Source organism: Chelon labrosus (assembly GCF_963514085.1).
Source record: "Chelon labrosus genome assembly, chromosome: 3".
NCBI lineage: Eukaryota > Metazoa > Chordata > Actinopteri > Mugiliformes > Mugilidae > Chelon > Chelon labrosus.
In genome coordinates this window covers 8,441,498-8,461,143 of record NC_140339.1, presented here as the reverse complement: position 1 = coordinate 8,461,143, position 19,646 = coordinate 8,441,498, and the positions used below count along the sequence as shown (strand labels likewise).

The 19,646-nt window shown below is 43.7% G+C and overlaps 3 protein-coding genes across 4 annotated transcripts in view; 2 read left to right on the top strand and 1 right to left on the bottom strand.

The window, feature by feature from the left end:
* dmxl2 (Dmx-like 2) overlaps nucleotides 1–3,156 on the top strand; it is a 37,847-nt gene extending 34,691 nt beyond the window's left edge. For both annotated transcript variants that reach the window (XM_084540829.1, XM_084540828.1), the window contains exons 51-54: nucleotides 2–93; nucleotides 181–233; nucleotides 372–589; nucleotides 1,167–3,156. In XM_084540829.1, the coding sequence (XP_084396955.1) occupies nucleotides 2–93; nucleotides 181–233; nucleotides 372–589; nucleotides 1,167–1,376 (573 nt within the window). In that variant the 3' untranslated portion in view covers nucleotides 1,377–3,156. The remainder of the gene's footprint in view (nucleotide 1; nucleotides 94–180; nucleotides 234–371; nucleotides 590–1,166) is intronic.
* Nucleotides 3,157–3,306: 150 nt separating this feature from the next.
* gldn (gliomedin) lies at nucleotides 3,307–7,771 on the bottom strand. Its single transcript, XM_084540831.1, has 10 exons — nucleotides 7,081–7,771; nucleotides 6,484–6,535; nucleotides 6,379–6,396; nucleotides 6,155–6,253; nucleotides 5,568–5,705; nucleotides 5,320–5,436; nucleotides 5,106–5,189; nucleotides 4,890–5,015; nucleotides 4,649–4,799; nucleotides 3,307–4,574 (listed from the first exon to the last, which is right to left on the bottom strand). Exons 1-10 carry the CDS (start codon nucleotides 7,603–7,605, stop codon nucleotides 4,109–4,111), a joined length of 1,776 nt encoding a protein of 591 aa, XP_084396957.1. The 5' UTR covers nucleotides 7,606–7,771; the 3' UTR covers nucleotides 3,307–4,108.
* Nucleotides 7,772–11,441: 3,670 nt separating this feature from the next.
* On the top strand, nucleotides 11,442–14,491 carry cyp19a1a (cytochrome P450, family 19, subfamily A, polypeptide 1a). Its single transcript, XM_084541733.1, has 9 exons — nucleotides 11,442–11,723; nucleotides 11,791–11,941; nucleotides 12,018–12,172; nucleotides 12,272–12,436; nucleotides 12,567–12,681; nucleotides 12,797–12,908; nucleotides 13,016–13,178; nucleotides 13,499–13,740; nucleotides 14,180–14,491. Exons 1-9 carry the CDS (start codon nucleotides 11,528–11,530, stop codon nucleotides 14,450–14,452), a joined length of 1,572 nt encoding a protein of 523 aa, XP_084397859.1. The 5' UTR covers nucleotides 11,442–11,527; the 3' UTR covers nucleotides 14,453–14,491.
* The last annotated feature ends 5,155 nt before the right edge of the window (nucleotides 14,492–19,646 follow it).

Here is a 19,646-nt window from a genome sequence, read left to right as displayed (position 1 = left end):
GAGCTGGCAGTGTCACACTAAGACCTGCGGTGATTTCGCCTTCATCACGTCCTCCAGCCTCATCGCTACAGCCGGACAGTCCAATGATAACAGGTCAGCATTTACACAACTACTTAATCAACTTTTTTATGTTTCTTTTTTTTTTTCAGCTGCTTAATGTTATTATTGGTTTATCCATAGAAATGTTTGCCTGTGGGATACTCTGATTTCACCGAGCAATACCATGGTCCACGGTAAGAACTCCCAAATTATTCAAATGAGCCATTATGACCGATTCCCTTTCTTGTCACAATTTCTTTCATTTTGCCTCGATTTTCCCGAAAGTTGCCTTTGTGATCCAGTTTCACATTTCTCCCCGCCCACACATTCAGCGTTCCCCTGCCATGAGAACGGGGCCACTGTGCTGCAGTATGCTCCCAAACAGCAGCTGCTGATTACTGGAGGCAGAAAGGGCTTCGTGTGCGTGTTTGACATCCGCCAGAGGCAGCTGCTCCACACTTTCCAGGCCCATGACTCAGCCATAAAGGCCCTCGCACTGGATGCCTTCGAGGACTTCTTCGTCACCGGGTCTGCTGAGGGCAACATGAAGGTGACGCACGCTCCCTCGCTCACCTCCGCAGTAATCGTCCTGGGACAGTTGTGGTTGTTGTTGAGGCTATGTAAACCAAATTTATTCAGAATTTAGTTTTATTTCATAACATAACTTGCCATTATGGAGTGAATTTATTATTGGTGTATCTGCAGACTATATTCTTAGATAATTGATCAAATGAGAGACAAACGAACCCATATCCAAACCAAAAATTGAGAAATATCACGATTTTCTTTTTAAAAAAACGGAAACTTTTCATCATTTTTGCTGGAGAATGACTCCGCTCTAACAACAAGGCTCCTGGCCAAGAAAAACTTCCTCTTTACGTCTTCTCTACAATCAGCTCTGCTTGACTATCAGTTGGTAGGAACTGAATGCTCTTTAACAAAGAACAGAAATAGACTTGTTTTGTGCAAAGTTTTTTTGTTGTTTTTTTTACACTACACACTTTTTGGCACTCGACAGTCGCGGTATCAACCTCCACATTATAAACCTCCCGTGTAAGTACGCGGAAAAGCAAGAAAACAAGCTTAACACCTGTTCTCTTTTCTCTCGCTTTCTCCTCCACCCCCAGGTGTGGAAGTTAGCCGGCCACGGGCTCATGCACTCTTTCAGCAACGAGCATGCCAAGCAGTCCATCTTCCGCAACATCGGCGCCGGCGTCATGCAGGTGGAGACGCGGCCCGGAAATCGCATCTTCACCTGCGGGGCGGACGGCACCCTGAAGATGAGGGTCCTCCCCGACCGCTACAACATCCCCAGCAGCTTGGTCGACGCCCTGTAACGCCTACTTCCACTCCTGAGGTGTCCGATGAGGAAAGAGACGGGACGGGAAGAAGAAGAAGAAGAATAATAAGAAAAAAAAACACAAAAGCTTATGTAACACTCGTTAGGCGTAAATAGTGTAACTGAAGGGGGAAGAGTTTGTCAAAAGATCACCACGCTTTTGGCGTCTTTCAGAGTGTGCAGTGTTCATGGGTTTACCGTCGATGTAAATCATATCCAGAATGACAAACGGAGCTGCAAACCTTTTTTTCTCCCCCCCTACAAAGGCTGAAAGCAGAGTTACAAGCAAAAGGTATCATACTTGATTTTAAAGCTAGATTTATTGTAATTTTATTGAAGAATCTCTACTCTTAGAGTGTGTCAATAGGGAAGCTATGCATGTCCTGTTCTCGTTACGCGGTGCAATCACAGGTCTATTGATAGTGCTCTGTAAAAGTGCTCAAGCAAAAATTTTAAAAGTGTGTAACTGTCGTCATTTTGTGCCCACAGCTGAAAATCTCTTAGCATCTACTGTAACCAGCACTGTGGTTTGTTATTAAGTCAGTGGTTTCCAGTGTGAATCAAGTTGTTGGAATCTGCATTTTGTTTAAATGGATTTGCCCCCTCTCTCTCCCCCCCCGTCCCTTGCCTTTTTGCCCGGCTTTTCTCAGCCCCCCCCCCCCCCCACACCTGTTTCACTGGCTGCCCGTCACCCACTCTAGCCTCGCGCGGGTTTCGGGTGCGACCCGGCCCGGTTTGGTCCTCGAGTGCGTGGCCACTCTGCTGTGTCTGCCATCTGTACGCCTGCCCGTACGCCTGCCCGCCCACCTGCCCTCAAATGCCTGTTTGTGCGGCAGACTCACTGCTAGAACATTCCTGTTTGGAAGATGATGTGTTTTACTCCTGTGACTGTGATTTCAATGTTTCCATCTGTCTGGTCCAAAGCTAAGCACCCACCCAGAGCAGAAACACAAAGATTCACTTCTGGTTTTTGCACAAGAAAATCTTGAATTTGTGTGTTTGTTTTTTTTTTTTTTTTTTAATTAAGTTGATTTTATTATTTAAATTATTTATAGCTTTGTGTTCGTTCGTTTGGTTGACCATTCCTTTGTAAAACTATTTAACTTATTGCCTTTTATTTTAGGAATGTGAGGGGTTTTACTGTATCTGACTGGGAGATGTGCAACACGGTCTACTGTATGTAAGTGTGAGTTACCTCGCTAGTTGTTTTTACTGTTTTCATCCATAAGGAATAGATATTTGCACTCAAATCCTGGAGACACTAAAAAGTTTATTTCGAATAGGTAGGTTATCGAAGAAGAAATTGTTATATACAAATGAATGTCTGGCTTTATTTGGCCTAGTAGTAAAACGTTTGAAATAGTTTTAATATATATAAATTATATAAATATAAATATAAATATATATATATGAACTACCACAACAGCTTGTACAAACATGAAAGCATTTCTTTATTTTTGGTTTGTATCATACCAGTTGGATTAGTTGTAACTTTTGTTAAGTGTATGTATGGTATTTATTAAAGAGATTTGTGTTTCTCTCCCTCTTTCTGCCCACTATGTGTACTGTATGTATCTTAAGTGTTTTACCAATGGTCCTGCTGGTGTCTGGTGCGTATGTGTGTGTGTGTGCGTGCGCGCGCATGTACTAATGCAAAAGAGAAGCTAATATCATGGGTAGACGCTTGAGCGTGAGGCTGTGTGTGTGTGAGAGAGAAAGAGAGAACAGGTCGTGGTCAGTTTTACCTTTGTAAAGTGAATAAATCCATTTTTATTTCATCGGGCTCATTCGACGCTGTTTTATTATGTTTTTTTTATTTGATTTTTATTCTTTTTGTCCAAAGACACACATGACCAGGGGCTCATGCTGCTTCATTACAAAGACAGACGGGCTGAGAGTATATACAGAAAAACGGAGGCATAAACTGTACACTTGTATAGAAATGGTTTAAAGATGATTTTCATGCAGACGCACTAAATAGAGCAACAACAAAACAAACGGACACACAAATTGCGATACAGGTTTAGTTTGTATGAATTGTCAACTGATACAAAATTATACACCGATAAGGCATATCATTATGACCACCTTCCTGACATTTTGTAGGTCTCCTTTGGGTCCTATGGGTTGAGGGGAGGGGCCTCTGTGGATCAGGCTTGTTCCACTGCATCCCTGCATCCCACAGATACTTGATCAGTTTGGGATTGAGGGAATTTGCGGGCCAGGTCAAAGGTTTTTGTGCGTGTGCCTGTGTCAGGCTGCATCCTGCTGGGGATGTCTGCTGCCATCAAGGACTGTCATTGCTATGGGGTGGGGGTGCCTGGTCTGGTCTAGGTGGGTGCTACATGTCTAAGTAACATCCACATGAATGAATGCCAGGTCCAAACGTTTCCCAGCAGAACATTGTATTGTCACAAGATGGAATGTTATTCACTTCTCCTGTCAGTGGTCATAATGTTGTGGCTGATCTGTGTACGTCCTGTTAGTAACTCCAAAACCTCATATTGCAAACTGGATATAAAAACAGCAGTATATCATAATAATTATTAACCAAAAACAAATTTACTTTAGTGAAACAGTGACTTAATCTGACTTGAACGTGTCAAGAAAGTAAAGAATCACATGTTTGTGTCTTGAAAACCTAAATATGACCAGTTTCCAAAGGTGGATTGAATGGCTAGCAGTCAGCAGGCCTTTTCTTCTCAGTATGTAATGCAATCGTCATGTTTTTCACTCGTCAGAGATGAAATGGACCACCGAGAGCCTGACAGAGCTGTTGTCCCACATGTACAGGTGTCTGTCCTTCGGGCTGTAGGACAGCATAGCCAGCACTCCACCAGGAGACCTCAGGTCAAACGTCATATTGACGGGCTTCGCCTTCAGCAGATCAAAAGCAAAGGTGACTCTGGTGTCTTCGGTGTCCGTGACGTAAAGGACTCCACAGGCGATGAAGGCGTTGCCGGCCTTGCTGCAGGGGTACGTGGTGTTTATGTAGGAGGTGACGGAGAAGGTCTTCTGGTCCAGCTGAGCCACCGTGATGCTCTCGTCCACACTGGACGCAAAGATCAGCCATAAGCCGTTCTCATCTGCTGCCAGCTTGAAGTAGGTCTTGGATTTGCGGAGCATGTAGGAGAGGTTGTGGTACAAAGCGTTGTCTATAGTGAGAGTCTGAAGCCTCTTGGTGTGGAAGTCAAACCTGTGAGCGAACAAGCGTCAAGCTGTTAACTGCAGAACAACTCTAAGCAATAGCATCGAGTGCTGCAAACTTACTTGGCAATGTTGGAGGTACCGGCAACGTGATAATACAAGGAACCATTATGAACGATGTGGCCACAGCCTTGGTAGAACTTTTTAACATCCACATTGTCACTCTTGTTGTTCTGGATGGAGACAATGCTTTTATACTCCTTTATCACACGACCTGGGGAAGAGCAAATGTTCACCACCAAAATAAATAAATAAATGGAATATCGACGCTGACTTTCCTTTGCACTTTTCTGTACCAACGTACCAGAAAAGTGTTCTGCCACCCATATCCGCTCGTCGCTGAGATTGGCAGTGTCTTTCATCCACGCGCCAAATGTGCTCTCCATCTTGGCCACACTTCTGGGGTTGATCAGAGACTTGATGAGGCACTCTGAGGGAAAACAAAACGACAAGCTGCTCAGAGGTTTACTGTCACGCGTCAGATATTTTATTTTCTAGATGCACGTATCTGAAAACGTACCTTTCTTCTTAGCAGGCTTCTCGTGTAGCTCCGCAGCCTCCGTCGCAGGCGAGGTTTCGTCATTTGGAATTCCATGTAACAGGCCTGTCAGAAACAGTTTCAGAGTATTTTATTTCACAAAGTGAGCGACGAAACAATTACACCACGAGGCAGTTTCACTCCATCTCCCAACTTTTTGTGCAAAGTCTTGTCCACTTTTTGATGCTCCTCTCACCCAGAGTATGTGCAGCTTGAAGGTGGGCTCTGTGGTGCCTTGTTCTCGGGGGTCCCTGAGGTCCAGGTGGTCCAGGAGGGCCTATGGGTCCAGGAGGTCCTGGTGGACCAGGAGGACCTGTTTAAACCAGAGAGGAAAACTCACAAAGCTGCTGAATACAAACTCATCCTGAGGACATTATCAGTGTGGGCATTTAAAATTTTAATTTAGTTGAGAAATGGTTCAAGTGAACAAAGGTTACTGCTCACCTTCAATAATGACGTCGTTGGATTGCTGGCTTGTTTCTCCAGGTGCCCCCGGCTCTCCGGGCTCTCCGGGCTCTCCAGGCTCTCCGGGCTCTCCAGGCTCTCCCTTTTCTCCTGGTTCTCCTTTCTCACCTGGTGGCCCTGTGGAAGACATCACACAAACAATAGTTAAAAGATTGTGTTCACGACCTCAAGACTAGACTTTGCCCCATTGTTAAAACAATTAATTATTCCATTGACTTGCTAGCCTGAGTCATGCCATCCACTGTGGAGGAGAACAGAGTCAAGTGGGAGAGAACTGGAAGAGAGTTTTCCAGTTCATTCAGCTGAGGCCCAAAACCACAGAGATGAATAATATTAGTGAAGGAACATCGGTTACCATTCATGAATTAGAAGCTCCACAATGAACAAAATGTGCATGTGTGTGTGCATGGACTTCTTGGTATTTAGTTACTTATACCTCAAGGTTATACTCATCCCTTTCTCACATTGAACCACAAGTTCTCTTAAATGACCAGCGATGGCTAACCTTAAACCCTAAGGCTTCGGACGTTGAGTGAAAACAGAATAGAGCCTCACTTTTTCCTAACCTTTTTTTCCTCTTTTCCCATCAGCCCCAGGCTCTCCATTCAGTCCTGGGACGCCATCAGTCCCATTGTGGCCGGGCAAACCGTCTGCACCGGGCAAACCTACAATGACACAAAAAAAAAAAAACCTTCACCATAAGCTGAATGGAAAAACCAAGGATATGGGTCAATAAACCACAAAGGAGGCACGTACAGTATGACTAAATGTTAAATTTGGATTCACTTACCCGGTGGTCCTGGAGGTCCTGCAAATAGAAGGTTTTGAGGACGTTAATGAATAAAAAGTGATGTTTTTTTTTTATGGTTCTTAAGGTTGAATGATTGGGACGTACCAGCTATGCAGACTCCCTTGGTGCTGTTGCAAATGTCGATCAAAAGTTTGATCTGAGAAGAAATATGACAGTTTAGTAAAGATCCTTCATTTAGATTAAAGTAGCAATACAGAACCATAACAATACTTTATTGTAACTAGATTGTTACCTAAAAAAAGAAAAGGGTTAAAGCAAAATCATTAATGCATCACTGTTTAATATAAATTATATTTCAGGATTTTTTTTTTTTATTTTTTTTTTTTTATACCTGTAGAATAATCATAGTTGTCAAATAACTATGAATTTCTCAAATGTAGTATTAGCTTGCATTCACAGTATTAACATAAAAAGGCCCCATAATTAGTTTTTAGACAGCAACCATCTACAACCCAGAGAGTCTGGATCATGTGGCATGAGCTTAATATTTGTTTTGTATTTGCAGTTAATCACATTACCACAAACTAGACCTGGGAGCTTGAGGGCCCCTGTTGGCCACGGGGCCCCTGTGCTGCTGTAAATTTCATCCAGATGGTGAACCAGCATTAGTCAGCAAAGACAAAATAATGCAACATACTACAGACTGTATGTTCTTTTCCTGCACTCTGACACAGGCCTTACCGGGACCATGGAGTAAGTCATCATCATCATCATGTCGTCCTGAACTTGTGCCTTGTGGTAGCGCTGGCTGTGTCTGTGCTTGTGCTTCGTCTTCTTCTCTGCTTCCTCTCCGACCTCCTGGCTGGCCTCCTGCTGAGGCTGATGGAGCTCCCTCTCCTCCTCCTGGTGCAGCTCATGCTGTAGCACCTTCTCTATCTCCTCGCTCCTCTTGTTCCTCGAGTACTGGTACTGTGGCTGTGTCCCGGCGCTCGCCCGCAGCCCTGCCGCTCCTCTCGGCACCTCCTGGAGGAACTCCACCACGGAGCTCTGCTCCACCTCCGTCAGCCTCGCCTCCGTCCGTTCCAGCCAGACGTGTTGCCGGTTCTGCTGGACCAAGAGAACCAGCAGGCCCACAGAGTTCATCAGTGCCACAGCACACGTCCCGTACAGCACCATCCGCTGAGGGAGGGTCATGCTGGGTGTCGGGATCCACATGGTTACCACTTCACCTCCTTTCTTCTGAGGGTCGCCTGCCAACCTCAGCATTCACAGGGGAGTAAAAGTCCAGCGCAGCAGTGAATATGTGAATATGGACAAAAAGCCACACAGGACAGAGAATGTCCAGGTGTTATGACCACCAAAAATCAAAGTCTGTCTAATCCAACAAGAAGGAAGTTCTCAAAAATTCAAACTCTCATCCAGATTATTGGAAAGCCCCAAACAGAGTCCAGTCAGCTTCTGTGTCCTGCGCTCCGTCCGGGTGGTCTATCTGGAGGCAGACTGGTAAATACAGTGGTTGTTGTGTTGTTCGCCAAGTGGAGAAGGGGTTGTGGGTATGCATGTGTGTACCAGTAATGTAGGAGTGGGCATTACACAATCTTCTGGGCTTGTCTGGGAAGAAACCCCCGCCTGTTCAGTCACCTGATTTATATTCATCACAACCCATTCTACTGCAGCGCCGTGGGCAGACTGACATCACATCACATCACTAACACACACACACACACACACACACACACACACGCACGCACGCATGTATGTATAATGTACGCACAAAAGCACATGAAAGCATGCAATCCACCAGACATAGTGACTGGTCAGTGACTCCATTATTATTCTTATTATTCTTATTATTATTATTATCATTATTATTATTATTATTAAATTATTTTATTTTATTTTACATCAAATTATATTAGCATCATTGTAGTTCCACTGAGATGCTTCATCTCCTGTATCCTCTTCCTGAATTTATGCCCCCGGCTGTCATCCCTGTCTCTTCCTCACAGCTTCATTTCTCCGACGGCAACACTGACCCATTTCCATTGCTTTGATTTGGGCCAAAAAAAAAAAGGGACAGAGCTCTAGAAAACTGACAGTTCAGTAAAAAAAATAACTAAATACTAGATCTTGACTGTGAAAGGTTAGGTTAGCACTGCTGGTTTTGATTAAGTGTGTGTTTAGCGTTTTGATGAGTTCGTTCATTGGCCTCCCCGGTGACATGGAGCAGCTCTGGATTCGTGTAGCCGACCTACATGCTTTTGCAGCCATGCAACGGGCTTTACAACGTTGTGCGCAGACACGTACAGAGACTCCACGCTCCGTTACTGTAGGACGATGTAGAGAGAGAAAGCAGCCATGCACCATTGCTAGCAGGTCCAGGTCCTGATCTCCATCTGCTACATGCACGCTCCTGCTCGAGGCTGTAGGTCACTGACGGACAGTTGTTGGACAGCTTGAATTGCTCCAGCACATGTTTTCCGTGTTCGTGTGCAGAACACTGAGGCCCGTTCCTTTGTTGTCTCTCATTCACTGTTCTCTGAGGTCATCCAGTTGATAAAGAGAATAAAAAGCAGAGGGAAGCAAACATTTCCTAAATGGTTCTCAGATTTAAAAACACTCCAAAGAAAGACTCAAGGATCCCACAGATGACTTTATAATGCAGCAAGGCAGTGTTTGCAAAGCCTGATCAAAGAATTCAGATGAAGGGAGGATTTGTTAATTATTTGTTGACATTCCCACAAAATCTTCTCCACCTGTGGTCTTCTATCAACCTTTTTTCTGATCCCTTTTTGCATTTTTAGGGGGTGCAGCTGCTGGGAAAGGTGCCACATTTCTCTTCTTAGTACAAGTATAAGAGGGTCACGTTTGATATGCTTCTCCAAGCCAAGGACAGCCAGATGACCTGGCCTTTCCTTGTCCTTCTACTCACTTCTTCTTCTTCTTCTTCTTCTTCTTCTTCTTCTTTTGTGCAAGTTTAAAATAAACCTTTGAACATTTGAACTCCTAAAAACTCATATTTTCAAGTTAAGTGTGTTACATAAGTATAGTATTATGTAAGTGTAGGGAACAAGCAGTAAAGCACTCTGTCTTTTCCAGCACATTACTCTCAGTGTTTTGCGAGAGGGGTGGCTGAAGGGTGAGTTCATTGTGTAGTTATTATCATATCTGGTTGTCAACGCTCTTTAAATTTGGATTCTGTGACAAATTCCCCATCATTTTTTTTTTTGAGTAAATTGTAAATATGTCATACAGGAGAAATGCACAATCCAAACATAATATTTATTTATTTTTCTCATATTTAAATGTATATCTCTCCCATTTCATAAGAAAACAGATACTGCTTCAGATATGAGACAAAGTGAAACGGTAAGAGAGGAGTCCAGACGTCATCCTTTTCGCTCGCTCCTGAATAACCCCAAACGCATTTGGTGGAAACAAAGATGTGGCTGACCACAACGCAGAGCCCAGAGACAAGGTTACATTAACTTCTGTTTTCGACAGAAACATGGTGGAGGGGGTGGGGGGGTTGCATGCTTAATCGCGCAGAACAATCTGGCCCCTGCCACCGTACACGGGATTGTTATCAAGGCAGGCCCTCAGCACACAGTCGGCCATTTGAACCGTGCACATTCTTGGAGTCGAGTGTGGGCGGCGAGTGAATTCACAGAGTCCTTTATGCCGAGGCAAAGCCAGACAACATGGCGCTTGTCACAGATTGCAAAATAAAATAATAATTATAAAAAAAGAATATAGAAAATAAATTTAAAAAAAACAACTTGGATTTAAAAGTAGATAGAAAACGCAGTTCGCAGTTTGATGTACAGTGCAGTTTTACACTGTAAAAAAAAGTAAAATTAAAAGGTAGAATTTTTGATGGGTACTCTTTGTTAAGATGAGACTGAACTGAAGCTCCAGCTCTCAAATGAATCCAAAAATCACAACGCAACACAACCATAACACCATGCACAGTGTAATATCTATAATTTTTCTATACATATCCTTTATTTCCTGATGTGAAATATGGCACATTATGCCCGTTTCACACAAATGTATATGATTTCTATTGCTTTTCGTTTTCTAATCTTTTTTTGTAGTCATTTAATGTTTTTATTACGTCTTTTTAACTCCACTGTGGACTGTCTTTAAACTGTCTATGCCGTGAATTTCTCCACTGTGGAATAAAGAAAGGATTATCTTTTCTTATCTTAAATAAGTAGTTGTGTAGTAGGTGCAACAGACAAATAAATCCGAGCAAAGACCCAAACGGTGCTCCTGTTAACTTCAGTATTTCACTCAGTTCTTCTATTCAGGTCTTTCGTTCTTTTGTGCACCTCATGACTAAGATACTGTTGCATTTGTATGCAGTATATTTCAAAAGGCCTGGAAACAGCCTCCGTGAACAAATACCTTTAAAATCCCTCTCATGCATACATGTGAATGATATATTATTGGCTGCATTTCATTCCAGTCCTCCCCCATAGCTCAGAAGACGTATAACTTCCTGGCTTCTGCGGTAGCTAAAGCCGTGAGTGGGTGGGACGCAACAGCTGCTACAAAACTTATGTTTCGATAATAATATAGAGGTCTTCAACCTTCATCTAAAGATCTGATTAAATGCCTCAGAGCTCTGCTTCTCCATCTACTGGGCACTCTGTTGGAGGAATGTGGGAGTAAAAACACTGTGGTATCAAACAGCCAAGCGCAGACTATTCTATTTTAAAAAATAAACCGTTTAATCCCAGCTTTAGCTCTTCTTTCTTGCCTTTATAGAAAAACAAAATGAAATAAAAGATGAGTATTTCTACAGACAGCAACTACAGTGACCCTGACACTCCCTCACTCTCACAGTCCAGCTGTTCTTGTGTAGGACGTCCGACCAAATCTTTTTGATGTTCAAAGCAGGCGCGATACTTCTCATCACCACCAAAATACAAGCTCACGCCAACATGCACCCACTGAACCAAATCCTGTACTCTCAAGGTTACACGCACAAGTCCGCCCCTTCAAGGTCACCAGTGTGTTGTTTACCATTTTTTCCTCCTCTGTTGTGGCTTTAACATTACCCTGACCTGGCTCCTAACCAGCTCGGACCGCCTATAAAGAGAAAGCCCCGGGGCAGACTATCCTCATTTGGACCCGGCAGGTTAGCAGGTTGTTTAAAAAGAAAGAGAAAAGAAATCTTCTTATGGATCTGATCTCTGCTTGTGAGCAGGCGATGACTCCTGTAGCTTTGGACGCCATGGTAGCAGACCTGGTCTCCATGTCGCCAAACGCCACCGCAGACGATTCGCCGGGCATCTCCACGGCAACGAGGACTCTAATACTTCTTGTGTGTCTGCTGCTGGTCGCCTGGAGTCACACAGACAAGAAAGCCGTACCAGGTAGGATGCACGGTCATGTGTTAGGTTTGAAATACATTTATTGACATGTTGGCGTTTACCACGACAGGTCCATCTTTCTGTCTGGGTTTGGGGCCTCTTCTGTCATACGTGAGATTCATCTGGACTGGTATAGGCACAGCAAGCAACTACTACAACGACAAGTATGGAGACGTTGTCAGAGTCTGGATCAATGGAGAGGAGACCCTCATACTTAGCAGGTTGGTAGTATGACTTAATGCAAAGGTTGCCAAACAAGTCAGTTATACATTCAGTGTTCTTTTTTTTTATCATCAGGGCTTCAGCAGTGCACCACGTACTGAAGAATGGACAATATACTTCACGTTTTGGGAGCAAACAGGGGCTGAGCTGCATCGGCATGAACGAGAGAGGGATTATATTTAACAACAACGTCACAATGTGGAAAAAGATACGCACCTACTTCTCCAAAGGTAACGTTTAAAACCTTCTAACAGCCTTGCAGACTTTACCGGTTGAGACAGTTGAGGACAGCGGGTCTAAAACAAAACAAAACAATGTTTCTGTTGCAGCCCTGACGGGTCCAAGTTTGCAGAAGACGGTGGAAGTCTGCGCCTCCTCCACGCAGACGCACCTAGACGACCTGGACAGTTTGGCTCACGTGGACGTCCTCCGTTTGCTGCGCTGCACCGTGGTCGACATCTCCAACAGACTCTTTCTGGGTGTGCCTGTCAATGGTGAGTGTGCATGCATAACATGAACGTCGTCATGCGAGTTGCACTGAATAAATTGGTTTCTTTTGTCACAAATGATGAATGAAACACACGGGGAACTGTATTAATACATCTGTGTTAACGCCGTGTCCAGAAAAGGATCTGCTGTTGAAAATCCAGAAGTATTTTGACACGTGGCAGACAGTACTGATCAAACCTGACATCTACTTCAAGTTTGACTGGATTCACCAGAGGCACAAGACAGCAGCGTGAGTCAATCAGTCATTTTGTTATTTCCTAACACACTTCTTCCTCCAAAAAAATTCCACCTGCATGGTATTTTGTCTCTATTTTTTATACTCAAATGTTATTGATACCTTCCAGCCGTGAGTTACAAGACGCCATAGAAAGCCTCGTGGAACAGAAGAGGAGAGACATGGAGCGGGCAGAAAAACTGGACGACATCAACTTCACAGCAGAGCTCATATTTGCACAGGTCAGCTTTCTTCTTTACTTTCATCTCTCTCAAACCAAAGCCTCCGCGTTCTCATCTTGTCTTGCATTCTTTAAGCCCCCTGTCGTATTTGCGCATGTTTTTTTCAGAACCACGGCGAGCTGTCCGCTGAGAACGTGAGGCAGTGCGTGCTGGAGATGGTGATCGCAGCGCCAGACACTCTGTCCATCAGCCTCTTCTTCATGCTGCTGCTCCTCAAACAAAATCCACACGTGGAGCTGCAGCTGCTGCAGGAGATAGACACGGTTGTAGGTATGTGAGGGGCTGGAAAAGCTGTTTACTGAGATTTAAATATCTGCATTTGTCACCTGATCTACTCCATATCAAAGGTGTAATGTGCACAGTGCTTTAGTATACCAAATCTTCTCATAATGAGAGGGGTTGTGTGGTACAGCTGAACTGTGATCCATTCTTTACAATGCAATGCATCCTCCAAAACAACAAAAACTGAACATTAAAACCCTCACAAACACAGTGTTTATTGCACAGATGTTGCATCAGATTGTATTTGCTTCGTGTACCTAAGAAACTTGCACGCACTGATGCATCCATTGCCGTTGTCTTCGCTGCAGGTGAGAGACAACCTCAGAACGGGGACCTCCAGAAACTGCCGGTCCTGGAGAGCTTCATCAACGAATGCTTGCGCTTCCACCCGGTCGTGGACTTCACAATGCGCCGGGCCCTGTCCGACGACGTCATAGACGGCTACAGGGTGCCAAAGGGCACGAATATCATCCTGAACACGGGCCGCATGCACCGCACAGAGTTCTTCCTCAAAGCCAACGATTTCAGCCTGGAAAACTTCAAAAGCCACGTGAGTAGTGCTTTCTTGCTTTACTCAGTGGTTTAGAGTGGTCAAGATTTAGTTTAGTGTTAAACCTTTATTCAAACAGGAAGAGTTCTGTTGCAGCAAACTATAAAAACACATGGTTACGGATAGAAGATGCAAAAATTGGAGCCAAAATTAAAAGAACTGAAACTCAATATTTTAACTGCGTATGTTAAAACACCTTGATGAATGTGCCTTTGAGTTTTTCCATTCAGGCTTCATAATCTCATGCCAGCTTCTGGGTTATTTGTCTATATTACCACTGCCAATTAAATCTTATTAAACCACACATGGTTATGATAAACGCGACAGGTTGTGTTTTAATAATCCAGGTTGTTTTTTTATTGTTGTTATAATCAAATACTTGAGTCTTTAACTATTTCTCTCCTCTGCCCTCCCCTTCCTCCTCCTCCTCCTCATCCAGCCTCCCCGCCGTTACTTCCAGCCATTCGGCTCGGGCCCTCGTGCCTGTGTTGGCAAGCACATCGCCATGGTGATGATGAAATCCATCCTGGTCACGTTGCTCTCTCAGTACTCCGTTTGCCCGCACGAGGGCTTGACCCTCGACTGCCTCCCACAGACCAACAACCTCTCCCAGCAGCCCGTGGAGCATCAGCAGGAGGCTGAACATCTCCACATGACATTCTTACCCAGACAAAGGGGCAGCTGGCAAACAGTCACAGACTCTGACCTTTAATTGCACGAATACTTTAAAACAAAATATATTCACACATATATATATTTACCTCCATTACTTCGTTTGTATTATTTCTCAACTGTACAAAGCTACGTTTTATATTTTGATATGCATTCAAATTGTGTTTTTGTTCTGTTTGTGTGAAATGTAAGTTTAGATATGCAAGTAGTGAAGTAAATGTAAATTATTGTGCCAAAACTGTGTCTTGTTGTCTCTCTTTTTGAGTGTTTCCTTATTTTAAACAAATTAAAAATATTTATGGACGATAGGGAATGTTTTTTAAATTTTAGTAAAATTATATCTGTTTATCAGAGCACATGGTTTCATGAAAATAGATGTGTACTTAATATTTGAATTTCAGTCTTATCGACTCCAGAGAGTTACTCTACAGGGCACATTTGCTGACCTTTGTCTTAAAGAGAGACAAAATTACAGGAATGTTAAATTATTATTATAAATAAAAACAACTGAAATGTAAATGGGCATTAATAAAAGTTCTGGTAAGTAATCTAATAAAATAAATAGTATATCACAGAGAACTAAGAAAAACAGTAATAACAAAAATGGTTGAGCCAGTAAAGCTCTCATTTTGTACTTGCATATTTTGGCCAGGAGATGGCGCTACAACGCCTCAACTGCTGCACAGCCTAAATAAAGCAACCAATCTGTTCATTGTGTTGAGTTGTAGCTGCCTCTGGGCAAATGTGCCAATACATTTCACACACAGCTGCTTCAATTTATATTCTCTCCGCTCTCCAAACACCAGGAGCACTCGATGGAGTGTGCTAAACAGTCACAGGAGCTCGACTCGCCGGTGTGTTTGGCTGATTATGCGCTTCAAAGATAAAATAAACTGAGGTGGTAGAGGTATTAAAGATCAAATTAGCTAAGAAGGTGCAGTTCTGCCAGAGTTGTCGACCGTCAGCTGTCTGTCAGTGATGCAAGAGAGTGAAACGTCCAAAATGGAAGAGTCTCAGTCTGAATTCTATTGACGCGCAACCACCTGGGACCTCCTTGTGCTGATTACAGCGAGGCCAGGGAAGTCTTTCAGGAAAAGAAAACACACGCAAGCACTTTGTATAAACCGTTTCACCACCTCAGCAACAAGTTCACTCGCTGTATGTGGACTGTGAGTGTCAGTGTCTGCTATGGTCTTTCTGTCTGTGTTTTAAGTGTGCATGTGCATATAAATGGCTCTCTGTGTGCTTGCATCACAGGCTGTTCCTTGCAGGTGTCGTGGGATATAACAAATGCATCATCATAGTCTCATCAACCTCAGTCTCCTGCACTCATTCAGGGTGAAAAACATCTGACGTACGCCGCAGCAGCTCTGATTGCGCTCGCTGCGAACGTCTTCACAATAATCTCCATCGCTGCCGTAGATCCCTGTGATATTAACTGGGGACAAGGGAGCATTAAAGCGTTAGAAATCCATGTAAAGGTTAATACTGGAACATGTCAAGCTGAATATCCAACGGAGCCGCAACCTGGTGCTCTTCTTCTGTCAATCAGGTCAAGTCGCAATTCAGCAACCCTCAAGACGACACTTTGTTCATTATATATATTGAAGACTCCTCTGGAGTGAATATCCGAGCCTTTGCAGATGGTGATGAGGCCGAGAGGTGGAGATTTGAGTTGGAAACGAACAGAGGATATGAGTGTGCTTTTAAGTGCTGTCTTCCAACAGCATCTGACAAATGTGTTGGCACTTACTGCAGTAGCTTCAGGGGCAAAAGAGGCTTTAATTATCAAGTTCTCACATAAGAGGCTAATGGTGTCACTGTCTATCTCCATCAATATCTATCTATCTATCTATCTATCTATCTATCTATCTATCTATCTATCTATCTGGGATCTATCCTAAGGAGCTGTACTCTGCATGTTAGGTTTGCTAAGCGTGCAAATTCCTTGGCAATCTCAGCTGGATATATTTCCTACTGGACTATCAAAGCAGTGAACTGATCCACCAACTGACCAAAACCGCACTCCCTAAAGCCGCAGGATAATACATTTATCTCCAAGAAGCTCCCCGTGTCTTTACACTAAATATTAAAAGTATAATCAGAGCAAAAAAAGAGAAAATAATGGGAGAAAATGTGGCTGCACACTATGGCACCCCAAACATCTGCAAAATACATCTGCGGTAACGTTCACTTCGAGTGTGTGTGTGTGTGGGCGTGTGTGTGTGTGTGCTCTTCAGTTTAGGAATTACTTTTTTTAAAGTGGAACCGAGAAATACTTGTGGTCTCAGACTGTATCAGCCTCGCGTGCTTTTGGCACAAACACTCGTCGTGCCAGTGTGTTTTAAAGTGAGAGCTTTCACACTTCTTCTTCACTGTTTGCAGGTCAGGTTAGGAAATACATGAATGACTGTAAATCTGTGACAAAGAACAACATTTTACTTTGACCACCTGTAGCCTACAGCTTTTACGTTACAGCAGCAGCTTGCCTCGCTGGATTTGATCTGAAATATTCACTCCCTTCGCTCTTTTCTCTTTAGGAAGTCCGTGGCTCTTCGTTTTGTGGTTTTTCTTAGTCACATGACGTATATTTTCCGTCTCTGTCCATTTATTTCCACCGCGCCGTGACAGATTTGTACGGGCAGGGTACCAGACGGCTTTTAAAATAACTCACGACACAAGAGCCTAGCAGGGAAAAGTTTAGACTGACCAGCCCTCGTGCTCTGATTGACAACCTCATTACATACTTTTCATCACCCACACACAAACAAACACAGAAAACCACACACACATTATGTCGTGCTAAAATTCTCAAATGCCAGTGGCCATATTGTCTCTCTGTTTCAGTCCCCTGCTGGATTAGTGCTTCATTAAAAAGAGAGCATTGGTTGCCATGGAAACATCTACCAGAAAGGGTAAACTGGCAACGTGCTCATCTCTCGTCTCTCCACATTGTCGGTGCGCTGTCAACGCGGATTGTGCCTCCTACAGTTTGCGATGACACTATGGGAGACGTGTGCTCGTGAGAATCCGCTCGTCCTCTCAGCCTGCCTCGGACAAAGTCCATATTCTGGGGAGTTTTTTTGTTTTTGTTTTATTGAACACAAACAACTGAAACACCTACAGGACCGGGACACAACCTAGGAGGTTACGTACTGTGTGTGTGTGTGTGTGTGTGTGCATAGTGAAATGTATGGGAGAAAAATGGGAGATTGGGGGAAAAGAAATAAATGCATGAAAGAGAGACACAAATGCTTGTTATTTTGTGATGGATATAGTGGTAATAGTACAATAACAGTTTAATAATTACATAGTAATTATCCTGTCATGGATATGAATCATGGATGTGGGTAACGCACACACGAATACAAGCAAAGAAAGCAAAGAAACAAAACAGTATTATATATTAAGGATGAAAATTATCGTTGAGGGAAATAAATGAAATGAGGAAATAATGACCGTCGGGAGACCCAGAGTGATGCAAATGGGACTTCGGGGGCTTTGATAGTAACAAGGGACACTGGAAAAATCTGTAGTTCACTTCCCCTTGAGACAGGAGTGGATTACTCTCATGAGGCCGACCCGTCTGAAGGATCCCCGTCTGGAAGGACCTCTGCCAGTAGAGCCACTGAATCAAAGGCGGAGTCTCACTTCGTGGCCTTTTCCATGCGGCCCTACTCTGCAAAGTCAGCTCATTTGTTTCCCACTGAACATCGGAGAGTGGTGGCGCTCATCATTTCAGGAAGCTCTTCTTCTTATTATTAATGCTATTATATACAGTAGGCTACCTGCTCTCCTTGCTTAAAAAAAAAATAAAAAATACACCGGACGTTTCAGGTTTTTTGTGAGGCAGGAAGGCTGTAACATTTCTCTTCTGTCCATCTGACTGTTTGGAGCATGTAAGCTCTGGGATTTAAATCATCTCTCAAACATTGTCCCTCGCAAAGATGTTCACCCAGCTCACAGACGATGGGTCATCGTCTGTGATAGAAACATTACGAGTACATTCACTCATGAGCAGTACTATTTATTTATGTCGTGTACATGCAAGTGCCCGGCCCACACACGCCCTCATAAGACTTTACACCTTCACTTGGCAAACACACAACAGTTGGTACGCTTCCAATCCACTGCATATTAGTACTGTTTTCTTTTCTGCACGATATCTATTTAAACTGTTGCACTTTATAGTTATTGGATTTATTTATTTTTTTATTTTTTTATTAGATCAACCCAAAAAATGCAACTCTGGTTTCCTCCTTGGGTCCAGACCCATGATGGTTAGATGAACGGGTGTCTCTAAGTTGCCTGTAGGCATGATAGTAATTGTGAATGTTTGTCTTCTCGTGCACGTTTCGGCCTTTTGACCTTCGTAATGGAGTGACAGGCTCATTCATCTTGTTCAATAATGATTGCTTGCAGTACTTTTCCTAACAATGGAGTATTACGGTAGAAGATATAGACATTCTTTTGTCAGCGTTCATTGTCTTCTGTTGACGTAGGGAGATTGTTTTGGGTTGTTTTGCTTCCCTGCAGACCTGCAGAGACACAATTGATGTGACAGTAGCGTCTAGCTTATAACAGCGAACTAAACGACCCCACATTACTAGGGGCACGTTTATGGAGATGCTGATCGTTGGTGAACTCATCAAAGCTGAATCCTTGAAGCCAAAAGCTCACATACCACGGCCAGAGAGGAGAGGATGAACTGTATTCAGACTTAGGATTCGGATTCTGGCTTCTCATAAAAAAGACGAAGCGCACCTCCAAGCAAACAAAGACTGTGGACTTGCTTTTGTGCTTTCCTGTCTCAGGTCAGTAATACCGCTTCTTTCCATTCATGCCAATCACAATACCTGCACACGCACACTCTCTCCGTTTCACGTCAGATCAGAAGTGCACAGCTTTGTTGGCAGGATCAAAGTAGCTCAGCTTGTTATTGGTAGGGTCTTTTTAGTCCCTGCAATACTGCAGAGGGGAGTCGACGTCACGCACACACATAAATGCACACAGTGGCAAAGATTAGCCGGCCTCGGGCGGAGGGAAGGCAGGCTAATGCCATCTGGTGCCCAGTGTTCCCGCTGAGCAGCAGTGAGCGCCACACCTGGGAGGATGGCATCGCCCGCAACTGTTGTCGGACCACCAACTGCACGCCCACCTGCCCCTGCGCCCTGCACCGCTTCTTCCCATCCTGCAAATAGGGAATTCACGTTGATTCAAACTAAAAACCCGAG

Bases quoted from the DNA above. Each gene is read 5' to 3' on its own strand.
- gldn (XM_084540831.1), bottom strand. From the start codon at position 7,605: ATGCTGAGGTTGGCAGGCGACCCTCAGAAGAAAGGAGGTGAAGTGGTA. The intron at 6,536-7,080 runs GTAAGGCCTGTG...ATTTCTTCTCAG, and splicing joins TGACTTACTCCATGGTCCCG to ATCAAACTTTTGATCGACAT. The intron at 4,800-4,889 runs GTACGTTGGTAC...GCTCTTCCCCAG, and splicing joins GGTGGCAGAACACTTTTCTG to GTCGTGTGATAAAGGAGTAT.
- cyp19a1a (XM_084541733.1), top strand. From the start codon at position 11,528: ATGGATCTGATCTCTGCTTGTGAGCAGGCGATGACTCCTGTAGCTTTG. The intron at 11,724-11,790 runs GTAGGATGCACG...TTACCACGACAG, and splicing joins AGACAAGAAAGCCGTACCAG to GTCCATCTTTCTGTCTGGGT. The intron at 12,437-12,566 runs GTGAGTGTGCAT...CGCCGTGTCCAG, and splicing joins TCTGGGTGTGCCTGTCAATG to AAAAGGATCTGCTGTTGAAA.